Raw genomic sequence first — 13833 nt, 5'->3', positions numbered from 1 at the left:
AATTAAATGTTATCCATTAAAAGAGTCGCTGTGGTCATGGTGTCTCCTCACAGTAATGAAGCTTTAATTAAGACAGTAATCAATTGCTATCTGATTGGATTTAAGACCGATTTCACAAGACAGAATTGTTAGTGTTCTGGGAGAATGTCTGGGAGTGTCATCTGGGCTAAAAACCTGTGGCTAGGTGGGTCATAGGCCCTAGGGAAAACCTACTATCATTCTGTTCAATTACCAATGTTTTAAACTGTCCTCCAATGACCCAAACTTAAAGGTGTAAGTTTCTGCAGCTTTCAATTCTCAGCAGTGGGCTGGTGAGATGGCTTAGTGGGTAAGAGCACGGACTGCTCTTCCAAAGGTCCTGAGTTCAAATCCCAGCAACCACATGGTGGCTCACAACCACCCGGAATGAGATCTGACGCCCTCTTCGGGTGCGTCTGAAGACAGCTCCAGTGTAGCTCCCTTTATGCAGTAGATGGGATTACTGCAGAGACTCACATCTGGTCAGAGTGTAGAGAATGAGAGGCTATGGAGTGCTCAACTTAAACGGGACCTCTGTACCACACTCCTTGGCCACAAGGCACAGGAATTGACTCAGAAGAAGAGTCAGAAAGATGGCAAGAGCCAAGGGTGGAAGACTGCTTTGACACAGTGTTTTGTGGCCATTACAGGACCATTGCAAACATGGACTCACAGTGGACCATGGCAGATGAGCGAGACCTGCACAAGACCAAGCCAGCTAAAGTCCCAGCATGAATGGAGCTCAAAAAAATCCCACCGCTGCCAACTAATGGCTGCTAAGGGGAAAAGAGGCAGTGTCCTTGGGATTTAGTTCTTACTAGGCTGCCCAAATTCCAGTGGGCGGCCCAACACCCATACACATACTGGGAGCATCACTACTTAGTGGGTTTAAATAGAGCTCATGAATTTTGGAGGGCAGGTAGTAAATATACAGAAGGAGGTGAGAGGAGAAAGACTTGATCAAAGCACATTATAACACATTCGTGTGTGAGACTCTCAAACAATAATCATTCTTGTTGCTAGGAAACTCTTTACTGCTGAGGGTAGGGGAGGTACAAACAGTACTATGTATGATGTGCCAAGTCTCCTGATTAGTACAGACTGGGCAACTGAGGCAAACCCAGCTTCGATGGCACAGGGGTAAGAGAAGCAGGATCAGGTTAAGGAGTGAGCAGGAATGAGCACAATGCAGCAGCAGATACTTCTAAATATATTTAAACATTGACAGGGAGAGGGAGAGGATAGCCCAAACTCATGCTTGTCTGGTGGGAGAAACATTCCCTGGCTTGCCATGAAACTGTCCGTAAACAGGCTGTGGCCATCCCAATGCTGCTGTACGAATTTTCACAACTTGATTGTTTGTCATCTTTTGACTTTTATAAAACTTCCCTGGGATCCAGATATCGCGCTAAAGTCCTGTGGTCTTAGCTACTGGGGAGGCTAGCACAGAGGATTACAAGTTCAGGGGCAGCCTTCGTGGAGACTTACAGAAGAACCCTGTCTCACGACGATACAAAGTGAGATGAACCGGGGGATAGAGACCAGAGACAGCGCATTTCCCCAGCACAGGCAAGGCCCAGGGTGGCAGGCCTTAAAAACAAACCAAAAATAAAACCAAACCCTCAAACCAGAAAGATAGGAAGTAGGGAAGGAGAAGGAAATATGGGAAGGGAAAGGAGAGAAAGAAAAGAAAAAAAATTCCTAGGAATATATGCAATAACATATTTCATTTATTTAAAAAGTGTGTTCAATGTGATCTATAATAAAATGCAAATCCCATTCAATTTCTGGCTTGAAATAAATAGAAATTGTTAGTTTTTTTTAATAATATAGACTATTACCTAATACTTGGAATGCATACATAAAACTGCATCGTCTACCTTTAAACTCATTTCCTCAGAAACTAGACTAAGAAACGTATGTCCGCCATGCAGCAGGACTCGGGACCTGAACTTCCTTGCTCTCCTCCCTGCGCCGTCCGCCCGTCACCGTACCTTTTCCAGCTCCAGCACCTGCTGCTTCTGTTCTTCATCCAGACTCTGCGTTCTGCTCTGCAGGAAAGCTCTTTCCTCTTCCAGCTGACATACTCTCTCGTTGGCTCTGGATTTCTCTGATTCTAAATCTTTAATTGTAACTTCCTGGGTCATCTGAGTGGCCTGAAGCATTCCAATATGACCTAGAAACCGCCCCCCACAAAGAAAATCTCCTTAGTTTCTAAGTCTGTCACTCTGAGAGCGTGCCTCTAGGGACACAACTGTACATCATGCCCGAGTGGTCCCAGCTGTCTCTTTGGCCTCCTTGCTGTACAGAGGGAAATAACCAACATGGGAATGTCCTACCCAGCTATACTCCTTTAGGACACAAAGTCCAGTTTTACACCACTGATGGTCCCTGGCACCATCTCGATGTTTTAAAATGGAGAAGCTGCAAGGTGAACAAGTTAACATAGGAAGAATTAACTCTTAAGTGGCTTAAGGAAAAGTCCCCTGGGAGCAACTACAGAAAGAGGATGCACTGACTTAACTCTATGAAATGAAAATGGGACATTTATGCTCTTCTATTCTTTCTCCCCCCGTTTCTCTCTCTCTGTCTCTCTCTCTCTCTCTGTCTCTGTCTCTCTCTGTGTCTCTGTCTCTCTCTGTCTCTGTCTCTCTCTGTCTCTGTCTCTCTGTCTCTCTCTCTCCCTCTGTCTTTCTGTCTCTCTGTCTCTCTCTCTCGGAAAATTTGTGTGCAAGGAACAGAGGTAGCAGCTGAGTTTCCACTGAATTTGTTTTAGATAAACTACATCGAGAAGCAGAGGAGAGCAAGATTATGAAAACGAACTAAATGACAGTTAGACTGGGTGAGCGGAGCAGGAAGAGTAGCTGGACCGGATAGGATTACAACATACTGTTTAGATATTTGAAACTGTGAAAGGATAAACAGAAGGTACAGGTGAAGGGAGAGACCTGAGTGTGGGAGCAGGTTTGCATAGAAAGCATCAGTTAAGGCAGAGGGTTTCAAAGAACCCTGGACGAACAGTACCAGACTCCCTGGGAACTCCCATCAGAACAGCTTACTGCAGCCCAATGAGTGGAAACGCCTGAGAGTGGGCCTGGCATCTCTGGGATCACAAACTGCCTGAAAGATCCTGATGTATGCCGGAGATCCTTTAAAATGACTGGTTTATAGGCAAGGCAATTGGACGCTGAGGCAATCAAAGTTAAAGGTGTTCCTGAAAACATCTTCACTGGAGAGGATGCACCATCCGCTTAGACAAAGAGCAGCTCCAGACTTGACCTGGCTCAGCATCTGTCTACCAAGGGCTGTGAACTGAAGACCACTGCCACATCACATGGGTGACTCAGCTGTCCTGTGTGAACTCACCTTTGTTCCCTACATACAAATTCTTTCACAGTCAGCCAGTCAGACAGACGGACGGGCAGATAGAGGGAGGGAGGATAGAGAATGAGCATAAATGGCTCATTTTCATTCATTGGGGAAAAATATACCCCCAAGGCCAAAAAGTATGAGGCATCCTGAGGCAGGATAGAAAGACAGGGGACAACATGGGGACACGGGAAGGGAAGGGAAGGAGAGGAGCCACCTGGTCCCAAGCTTGGGAGAGGTCTCTCAGCAACTGAAGGGCAAGCATCCCAGTGCGATTGGTATGTGCTATGAAAACGGTTTTACTTAAAGGCGACCCTCCTTTTACATAAGGATATTCACACATAAAAATGTAGAAGCAGCAACGTACTATGCTTGAGGCCTGAGCACACTTAACTTTGAGTCTCCCAAACTAGGCTACTGACTTTAGTTGACAGTAAATGCTTCCCGTGTTTCGGGGATGTTACCCTGGATAAAGGCCTGGCCTGGAACACCCCAGGAACTTCCTTCCAGCCTCCGATTCCACGGTAGCTGTGAAGATGACAACCGGAAACCCACAAATACTGCAAGCACGAGACAGGAAAATGCAGGTCTCCCTTGAGAAGCCTGGGGCCACGTGTGTGTCTTACTCAGTGATCACCCCTTATCTGTTGACCCAGGGTTTGAATCTATATTAAAAACAAAAAAATCCCTTTGGACAAACGATACTGCTTCAAACTGGCTCCTCCTGAGAATCCTGTCTGCAGTGAAGTCAAAGGCCTAGCTTAACCGTGGTGGGGTCCCTCAGGAGGAACTAGCAAGGAGGAGCTGTGCTCCACAACTGTGGACAGTCACCCCATCCATCATTCCAGTGTTATAATCCACTCAGAACGTGTCAGAGCCTTCTAAAATTAAAAAAAGGCACAGCCTAAACAGTTTCAAAATCCCAGGAGGAACGGAAAATACTAAATTTAGAAGAACTGTCAAAATACTCAGATACTGTTTTCAGTGAACAGCGAAGCCTCTGGGTTTTTTTTTTTTGTTGTTGTTTGTTTGTTTGTTTGTTTGCGGAGCACTGCACCAAGCTATGGGTAGACATACTAGCTTTGAGGACGAGATCTGAAGCTTGCTCTTGCAATCGCTCCCGGGCAGCTGCCAGCTCGCTCTCCACTTCCTTGTGCTTGCTCAACAAGGCCATTTCTCCTTCCTTGGCATCGTCAAGCTCTTTTTGAAGAACCTAAGGAGGATCATATAGCTATAATCAAATCGCCAGCGTGAGGCTAAGCTGAAAAATTTTATTTAAATCACAAGCAGCACATTTCTCTCACCAGAAAGTTCTGCATAACTAGGACTACGGAGTTTCAAGTCTATAAGATGAGGCGGTATCGTATGACCCAATGAAGGAAGCCTAGTTCTACTCTGCCTACCGCACTGTAGTGCCCAGCAGACACAACCTCGGCCAGGAAGCCTTCTGTACCAGTGTGACGTAACTTGTGGAGGCCTTTGACATCCTTTCTACACATGGGCTAGCTCTTAAAAATTTCACTTTTAAGAGCAATAATTTCTTTGTTCAATGCCTAAATTATCAAATAATGAGGGGCGACATCCTTAATAAGGAGAAAAAAGAAAAGCACAATGAATCCCTAAGCTCAACATTTCCAATCTCCTGAGCCACCGGTGGAGATACCAGGAGGCTGTTTAGATGACATCCGGTATCTTTTGGGGTGCCGGATATCTGAATTTCTAACTGAATAGGTAAAGGTAGTAAAAATTACCCCTTCCACTTTTTCTCCTCACAAAGGTAAAGAACAAAATTGGGAAAGGGACTTTGAGTGGTATGAACAATAAACAGCCAATGCGAAAGCTAGCCAGGCTGATCTTCAGATCAACAAATAAATACATAAAAAACTGATACATAAAAGAAAAGCAGAGAAGGCTAAGCAATGGCTTAGCAGTTAAGAGCATTTGCTGCTCTTGCGGAGAACTCGGATTCAATTCCTGAGCACCCACACGGTAGCTTACAACCATCCACACACATGCAGTTTTGTAAAACACCCATACACAAAATCAAATAAAATGAAAATCAAATCAAATAAATCCAGAATAAACTTCTTAAAGTCGTTAAGCATCTACTATCCAAAAAAAAAAAAAAAATCTCCTGAAGCCGGGGCAGGGGGCAAGGCAGCTCTCTGCAAGGCCACAGCAAGGAAGGCAGAAGCCGGGGAAACCCTGGAGGACACTGGCTAGCCTGGACAGATGAAGTGACAAATGAACTCCTCTGGCTCCAGCAAAAGACCCAGCCTCAACACAGAAGACAGAGAGCAACCCTAGACAATACTCGATGCCAACCTCAGTTTTCACATACATATGTGGGTGCACATCCACATTAACACATAGACACGCATGCTCACACACCTTGAACATGTAAAGAACGAACAAACCCTAAACGGACCACACCCTCTCACCTGTACATTGTTCTCTGCTGTGGCCAGAGCCATCTGCAGCTTTTGGCATTTGTCGAGAAGGCTGCTGGCTTCATCCTGCACCATCTGCAGCTCCGTCCTCAATTTTCCTATGGTCTTCCGTAAAATGGCTTCTTGCCCCTGGAACTCTTTGCGAAGATCGGCCTCCTTGTCCCTGCTGGCCTGCAGGCTTTCAGCTGTGAAGAGCTGTGACCTTTTCAAATTATCAAGCTCACGCTCATAAAACACTTGGGCTTTGCTCAGCTTGCCCTCGTACTCCTCGATGAGCTGTTTCTTCTCGAGTCTCAGCTCTTTGAGGGTGTTGTTCAAGGCCTCCACCTCCATCCTGTGCAGCTCCTCCGCTTTCTCCTGCCCCAGATTCATGGAGGAATTGTGGTCCTGCTGTGACTTCAACAGCTCTTGGACTTCGAGCCTGTGAGCGGTTCTCAAATCTTCCAGGGCTGACTGTTTGTTGTTTTCAAACTGAACCTGGAGCTGCCCAAAGCTCCTCAACCTTTCTTCGAATTTCTTCCTGATCTCTTCGACCTCCCGGGACATGGTTACTATGCGCTGAACATGCTGGGCCTCTGCACAGAGTTGCATGTCCTCAACTCTGCGCTTATAGGCTTCAAACTCTGTCAAAGCGTCCTGCTTCATTTTCACGTGATTGTCTAAAGACGCTTCTAAAACTTGAATCTTTCTCTTAAGGTCTAACTCTTCGGTCACCTTGCTTTTGTATAGCAGTATTTTTTCTCTTGTTTCTGCAAGGATTTGCTGGATTTCTTCTTCATGGGCATCTTTGAGGGCCTGGATCGCAGAATCGTGCTCATCATTTTTAGTATTCAAAGCATATATTACCTACATGGTTTTGAAGAAGGGAGAAGAATTCAGCACATATTCTTTTACATCTTGAAGTTCATTCTTTTGTTTGGATTGATTTTTTTCCCCTGCATACATATTATTTCTGGTAACTATTAAATACTGAAATATGAGGCAATTGTTTTTGTGCCTACAGATTGATTTGCTTTGCAGATTCTATCCTTGCACAGACTTTAAAACTGTTATTTTAAAGCAGTCAAGGTGACTCATTTGCAAAAAATGCACATGTACAATCCCAGCAGGAGGTTAAGGTAGAAGGATAAAAAGTCACTGCACGAACAGTGAGTTCCAGGCCATCTTGGACTACATGGAAAGTTGTCAGTCTATCTGTCAGTCTGTCTGTCTTTCTCCCCCTCTCTTTCTTAAAAAAAAAAAATCAAAATAAAGAATAATATACTATAAATGAAAGGAAGAAAGGAATAACAAGAGGCCACCTGGCCAGAGCAGAGAGCTCTCTGCGCAGCCCAGGCCAGCATAGTGGGCGCTACAGCAGAGGAGGAGAGTCTCTGGTAAGGAGCCACTGTGCACCGTGTCTTTAGCTCACATTCACATGCATGGAGCTCGAGATACCAGGGTCCCCCAGAGCCCTCTTTATGTGTTAAAGGACCTACTTAACTGTATAAATGTTAGCGATTCCCTTTTCTCGGATCCCTTATAGTTTGCTTTTGTTAAGGGATTAGAACTATTTTATTGACGACGAACAAAATCTGCTGTGTTCTAAACTCGTAAGTCAATCTAAATTCCTCTTGTACTTTGAAAACTCACTTCAGTAGTTTAAACCTGACTGGGGCTGAGCCACTAGGGAGCAGTAGCTCTCCAGTCTGAGGGAGCTGCAGAACCACAGGGTTCAATGGATCCAGGGTCGGTCCCCTTTCTCCAGATGACCCCTAAGCTTTGGAGCTCCCAGGGGCACCTGAAGTAGACGTGACCAAATGGGACTGAACTCTTCTCAGTCTTTGAAATCCAATGTCACCTTCAAGTGGACAATGTTAGAACTGAGTTCAATTATAGGCCCTGATGAAATCCACATATATTGTGGTGAATGGAGAAACTATAGCAAACCACACTGAGTGTGAGATAAGGGAGAACAATGCCTTTATCCCATCCCAAGCAGCCATTAAGGTGAATGACCAGGGTGGACATGGTGGCACACACCACCCATGCCAATAGTCAAAAGGTTAAGGCCAGGACAGGGCCATGAACTTACAGCCAGGCTGGACTACACATTGAGTACCAGACAAGCCAGGGATAGCAATGTTTTGCCTAAAGCAAAACAAACAAACAAACAAACAAAAAACAAAGGAAAATGATAGAGAAAAAGAACAAGAAAGGAAAAGGAAAGAAATTAAACAAAAGAAAGACAAAGGAAGGCTCACAGGTCAGGATTCCTAGAGCAAAGCAGATGGTTTGGGTCATTTTAAAATAAGAATCTTATACATAAGGATTCAAGTGAACAGGGTCAAGGAGACAGGAGGATTCCTGAAGCTGATTGGCCAGCTATCCTAGAGGAATCCATGAGCTCTAGGCTCAGTGAAAGACCCTGCCATCAAGGAGAGACATCAACTTCAACCTTGAGCCTCCATACATGCACACTTGTGTAAGAGCATCTGCACATATGGGTGCATACATCTACATTGATAAGTATACAACATACACACACACACACACACACACACACACACACACAAATATGCATCATTACAAATATAAATAAATAAGACACACTTTGCTCCATCACGGTTCCTTCCTGGAATGAAGTGATGTGTGTGTGTGTTGTGTCTCCCCAAGAAAGGCCTGTCACACACAGAAAATTAACTCTTGATGTCTGAGATGCAGGTTTTTGGTGTTTTATCATAACAGTCTGATCCTATTAATACACTAGTAATATATCAATATGTTCCTGCTAAAAATCAAACCAGAAATAAAGTATATTTGTTGTCCAAAAAGTACATTTATAATAAAAGACATCCCTTAAAACATGTGCTATATTAACTTATTAACTAAAGTCAGCTTCTATTCCACGGATGCAAAATACACAAATTAAGGAATTTTAAAATAGACCTCTAATAACTCAAGAAATAATGATAAGCACCAACAATTATACTAAACTTAAAAGCTTTTGAACAGTTAAAGAAACAACTGAATAAAGAGACAACATACAGAATGAGAGAAAATATTTGCCAGCTACACTTCTAGGAAGGATTAATATTCAGAATATATAAAGAACTCAAATTGTTCAACAGCAAAAGGCTAAGTAATCCATTTAATAAATAGTCAAAGTATCTGAATAGGTACTTCTCGAGGTTCAAATGGCCGATAAGTATAACACATGGGAAAAGCGTTTAATATCCCCAGCTCTCAGGGAAGTGACATGGAAGGGACCAATGATATGGCTCAGAGAGTAAAAGAGCTTGCCACTAAGCCTGACAACATGAGTTCGATTCCCAGAACAATTCCCAGAACCCACATGGTGGAAAGAGAAAACTGACTCCTCCAAGTTGTCCCCTGAGCTTCATGCATGCAGGGTGGCATGAACGCACACACACAATAAACAAATACATAAATATGTAAGTAATACTTTTAATTCTTTTTGGTCTTCAGTAACTTTAATATGCTTGATAAATAGATCCTTAATGCCAACTTTGCCACCTGAAAGATCTGTACAACTGTATCTTTAAAGTAGTTTCAAAACCCTGATTTTTAAAAAGCATATAATATACACAACAATAATAAAACTACTATAATGCTTTTTACATTCATTTTTTATTGACAATTTTTTTTTCATATAACATATTCTGGTTACTGTTTTCCTTCCCTCAACTCCTCCCAGGTTCTCCCCTCTTGCACCCACCCAAAATCTACACCCCTTTCTATATCTCTCTCATTAGAACACAAACAGGCATGTAAAGTAATAATAAAATAAAATGAGATAAAGAAAAAAACAAGCAAACCAAAATAAAATGTAACAAACAAACAGAAGAAAAACAGCTGCCAAAGAAAATACACAAGAAACATAAATGGACACAGTGTCACAAACATTTGCAGAGAAAAGAAAAACAGTCAAAGAAAACACACAAGCACATATAGACACAGTGGACACATGTCTGCACAGACAGAAAACCCATAGAAATACAGAACTGGAAACCATAATAGATACACAAAGACCTGTAAGGTTAAAAAAATTAAAAAGAAGAAACAAACAGTAAAGTCTCTACAAAGCGTTATGAGACAGAACCTCCAACAGTGCCATTGGGCTTGTTTTGTGTAATTCATTTACTGCTGAGCCTTTGGTCTGGCCTTCAGAGTGGTTTTTATACCCAGTACAACTGCACTGGAGAAAACAAACTGTCCATTTGCAAGTGGCTGTCAATTGGAGATAGTTTCTAGTTTGGGAATAGGGTGTGTCCACTTCTCCTGTCAGTACTGGGTCCCCATCAGGCCCAGACCTGTGCGTGCTGCCATGGTCTCTGTTGCTTCCTATGTGTGTAGATCAGATTGAGTTAGGGGGCCTTGGTGGGTTTGTTTTAGGGTTTTGTTGTTTTGTTTTGGAGCCCTTCATCTCCTCTGGCTCTCACACTCTTTTTACCCAGAGCTCTGTGGCTCTGGAGAGATTTGAGGGAGACAAGCCATTTAGGACTGAGAGTTCCAAACTCTCTCACACTCTGCACATTGTCCAGCTGTGGGTCTCTGTATCTGTTCCCATCTGCTGCATGAAGAAGCTGCTCTGATGCTGGCTGAGCAAGACACTGATCTATGAGCATAGTAGAGTGTTGTTAGGAATCATTTTATTGCTGAGTTCCTTAAGAAGAATGAAACATCTTGTTTCCCCTAGTCCCTAGTCTATCGAATGTCAGGTTCTTGGCCACGGATGGGTTCCATCTCATGGAGTGGTCCTTAAATCCAGAGAGTGGTTGGCTAATTTGTACCACTATTGCACCAGCTTATCATGTAGGCATGTCACCATTGTAGACTGGTTTGTAGCTGGGTTAAGGTTTACATTCTTCTTCTGGTAGCATGTATCATGAGTACTAGTCATTTGAGGTGAAGAGTCTAGTTAGGTGCCAGATGGACTTTTTCATGTTCAGTGAGATATGTGGGTGCTGTGTTCAGCAATAAGGGCTTACCATCAGATTGTGGAGAGTGAGCAATAGCCATGGAAATAGTTTGGGTTGTTTGGGGGTTTCAATGGGTCCTCTTTAAGGACAACTAAATTAGATGTAACCCAGTCCCAGAAATGGAGGCTTCTGTTGGTGACAAGAGATGTCCAGTGGGGGCTCTATCTCCCTGTTATTTGGAGATTCCATTTAGATCACCTTCACTCATGGATGTATTTTAAGTTTCCATATGACCCCTCGAATGACGCTAAGTTTTAGCTGTCCATCCCTGCATCCCTCCCTGATGCATCATTCCCCTCCCTACCCTATTTCATTCTCCTGTTGTATCAATCCCCACTTCCTCATCCATCCATCCATCCATAATGATCTATTCTATTCTATCTCTCCTAGGGTGATCTACCACCTCGCCTAAGCCCTTACTCTATACCTAACTTCTGTGCTTATATGGATCATAGCTTCCTTATCAAAGCCTTAACTGCTAACATCCACATATAAGTGAACACATATCATATTAAATGGATACTTTAAAATTTTTTAAAGGAGTTAGAGAGATGGTTCAGTGGTTACAAGCATTAGCTACTCTTCCTGAGAACCAGGGTAAGATTCCTAACACCTACATGGTCACTCATAACCATCTGTAACTCTGTTTCCAGGGAATTTTTCTGGCTTCCACAGGTGTAGGGGGAGGAGCTGATAATTAAAATCTAGTTCCCTAATTGGTTCTTGACTTCGTCAACAAAGAAGGCAGAAGCCAATCGCTGGGCCAAGGATAAGGCAGGATTTCCAGGCTGGACAAACAGAGAAGGGGACAGAGAGGACCAGGCGGTAGAGAGGACAGGATGGGCTTGTCCAGGTAGGCCTGGGGGCTATTAGATGAATTCTAATATAGAATAGTTGTTGAGTTTAGGACAACAGATTCCAAGCCCTGTGGTTGTATCATTTGGATGATTTTAAAATATTAAGATTGTCTAGTGCTTTTCCATTTGCAACGATTCAGATGAGCAAGAGGGAGTGTGTAGCCATGGAGTGGACATTGACAGTGCAAATCAGTGGAATGTGACTGGTATCTCCAGGCATTCTCAAGAGGGATGAGTGGTGGGTGGCTTAGCAAACCAGCAGTGGGAGCTGGGTGAGAAGGCCACTTCCCGGGCACTGGGCAAGGAGGAATGGGCAGTGCTCTTGGGAATACTAGCGACAATCATTCTTGGGGCATAGCCAGGATCTTGGGAAGGCGTTAGCTAGCCATGGGGGCTGATTACCAGATGGCAGGCAAGCTACTAGGATGCTGTCCATCCCTGGCAAAACCTAGCCTGAGCAAGCATGCACTTTTAAAATTGCACTCAACACACAAGTACGAGACATATTCACAGCACACAAACATGCATACACGTGTTGCACAGAAAAATAACCATACATGTAAAAAAGATAATAAATAAGCTTAAAGACACACAAATTCCATCCACACCAGCCAGAATGGCTATTATCAAGCACACAGAATTAACGAATACTTTGGATACAAGAGAGCCGGAATTCCTTCAGTATGTTGTCTCTCTGTAGCTATCACTCTAACTGCAGTAAAAAGGGATCTCAAAGTCATTTTAACTTGCATTTCCATTGCGGGTAGTGAAGACAAACATTTTTTCTGTTCATTTCTGTGGAGGTTTGAATAGGAATGGCCACATACGCTCATCTATTTGAATGCTTAGTCATTAGGGGATGGCAGTACTTGACAGGGATTAGGAGGTGTGGCCTTAATGGAGGAAGTGGGCTTTGAGGTTTCAAGAGCCTAAGCCAGGTTAGGTATCTCTCTTCCTGCTGACTGAGGATCCAGATGTAGAACTCTCAGCTACCTCTCTGGCACCATGTCTGCCTGTGTGTTGCCATGCTCCCTGACATAATAATGGACTAACCCTCTGAACCTGTGAGCCAGTCCCAATTAGATGATTTCTTTTAGAAGAGTTGCCATGATCATGGTGTCTCTTCACAGAACAGAACCCTGACCAAGACAAGTCCAACCATATGCTGTGTTCTTTAATTTCGTGTTCTGTAATTTTCTTTGTATTTTCTATTTTTTTTTATTCTAGGTATTAAACCCATCAGGTGTGTAGCAATTAAAGATTTTCCTATTACAAGTTAGGTGATATCACCACTCAATCAACTGTTTCCTTTGGTGGGCAGCAGCGTCCTGACCCATGAGCTTCTGTTTATCAGCTGTTGACACTATCTCTTGAGCAAGCAGGCTCCTGTTCAGAAGGCCCATAGGCCAAATTACTTCACTCACTTTTTCTTTGAAATGTTAAGAGTTTCAGATTTTCCATTAAGGTCTTTGATCTATCTTGAGTTGTTTTTTTTGTGCAGGGTGAATGTCATTCTTTTAACGTGTGGACTTTCCCAGCATCATTTGTTACAAAGGTTGTCTTCTCCAGTGTCAAAACTCAGCCACATGGGTTCCGCAGCTGTGTTCCGTGTCTCCTGGTCTGTGTGTCTGTCTTCAGTACCCGACTAGCCCTGTCACTGTGCTCTACAGTATAACCTCAGATGAGGCAGTGCCTACTGCTGGCATGCTTCTTTTTGCCCAGGAGCCCTTCAGCTCTTCAAGGTCTCTTGTGTTTCCACATGAATTTTAATACCTGATTTGTTTTCTATTTCTGTAAAGCGCGACACTAGAATCTTAGTGGTGAATAAAGTGAACCTTTAGAGTGGTCTGGCCAGTAAAGCCATCCCTGCAGTGCTGATTCTGTCAGTGCAGCAAGGCAGAGGGCTTTTATTTTTTTTCTAGTAACTTCAATTTATTTCTTCTTAGTTATAAAGTCTTAATTCTGGTTTTTAGTGAATGACCCCCTTCCCCCAACGTGACCCATCAAATGAATCTTTACAATCAGAATCTTTTAATTTGCTCAAAGGATAGAGGATGTAGCAGAGAGAGAATCTGAGACAAAAGAAACAGGGAGAGGATGACACAAAGGGGGAGAGGATGACACAAAGGGGGAGAGGATGACACAAAGGGGGAGAGG

At 43.4% G+C, this 13833-nt stretch overlaps 1 protein-coding gene across 7 annotated transcripts in view; it reads right to left on the bottom strand.

The window, feature by feature from the left end:
- Fam184a (family with sequence similarity 184 member A) overlaps positions 1 to 13833 on the bottom strand; it is a 118453-nt gene that overhangs the window by 51110 nt on the left and 53510 nt on the right. For all 7 annotated transcript variants that reach the window (XR_004112159.1, XM_031346543.1, XM_031346540.1 and 4 more), the window contains exons 2-4: positions 5829 to 6683; positions 4465 to 4600; positions 2013 to 2194 (exon numbers count right to left, since the gene is read on the bottom strand). Coding sequence is in view for 6 of the 7 variants with exons in the window: in XM_031346543.1 (XP_031202403.1) it covers positions 2013 to 2194; positions 4465 to 4600; positions 5829 to 6683 (1173 nt within the window). In the remaining variant the exon portion in view is untranslated. The remainder of the gene's footprint in view (positions 1 to 2012; positions 2195 to 4464; positions 4601 to 5828; positions 6684 to 13833) is intronic.

Source organism: Mastomys coucha, unplaced genomic scaffold (assembly GCF_008632895.1).
Source record: "Mastomys coucha isolate ucsf_1 unplaced genomic scaffold, UCSF_Mcou_1 pScaffold3, whole genome shotgun sequence".
NCBI lineage: Eukaryota > Metazoa > Chordata > Mammalia > Rodentia > Muridae > Mastomys > Mastomys coucha.
Note: the sequence above shows the minus strand (reverse complement) of the source record. Positions and strands in the feature narration are given on the sequence as shown.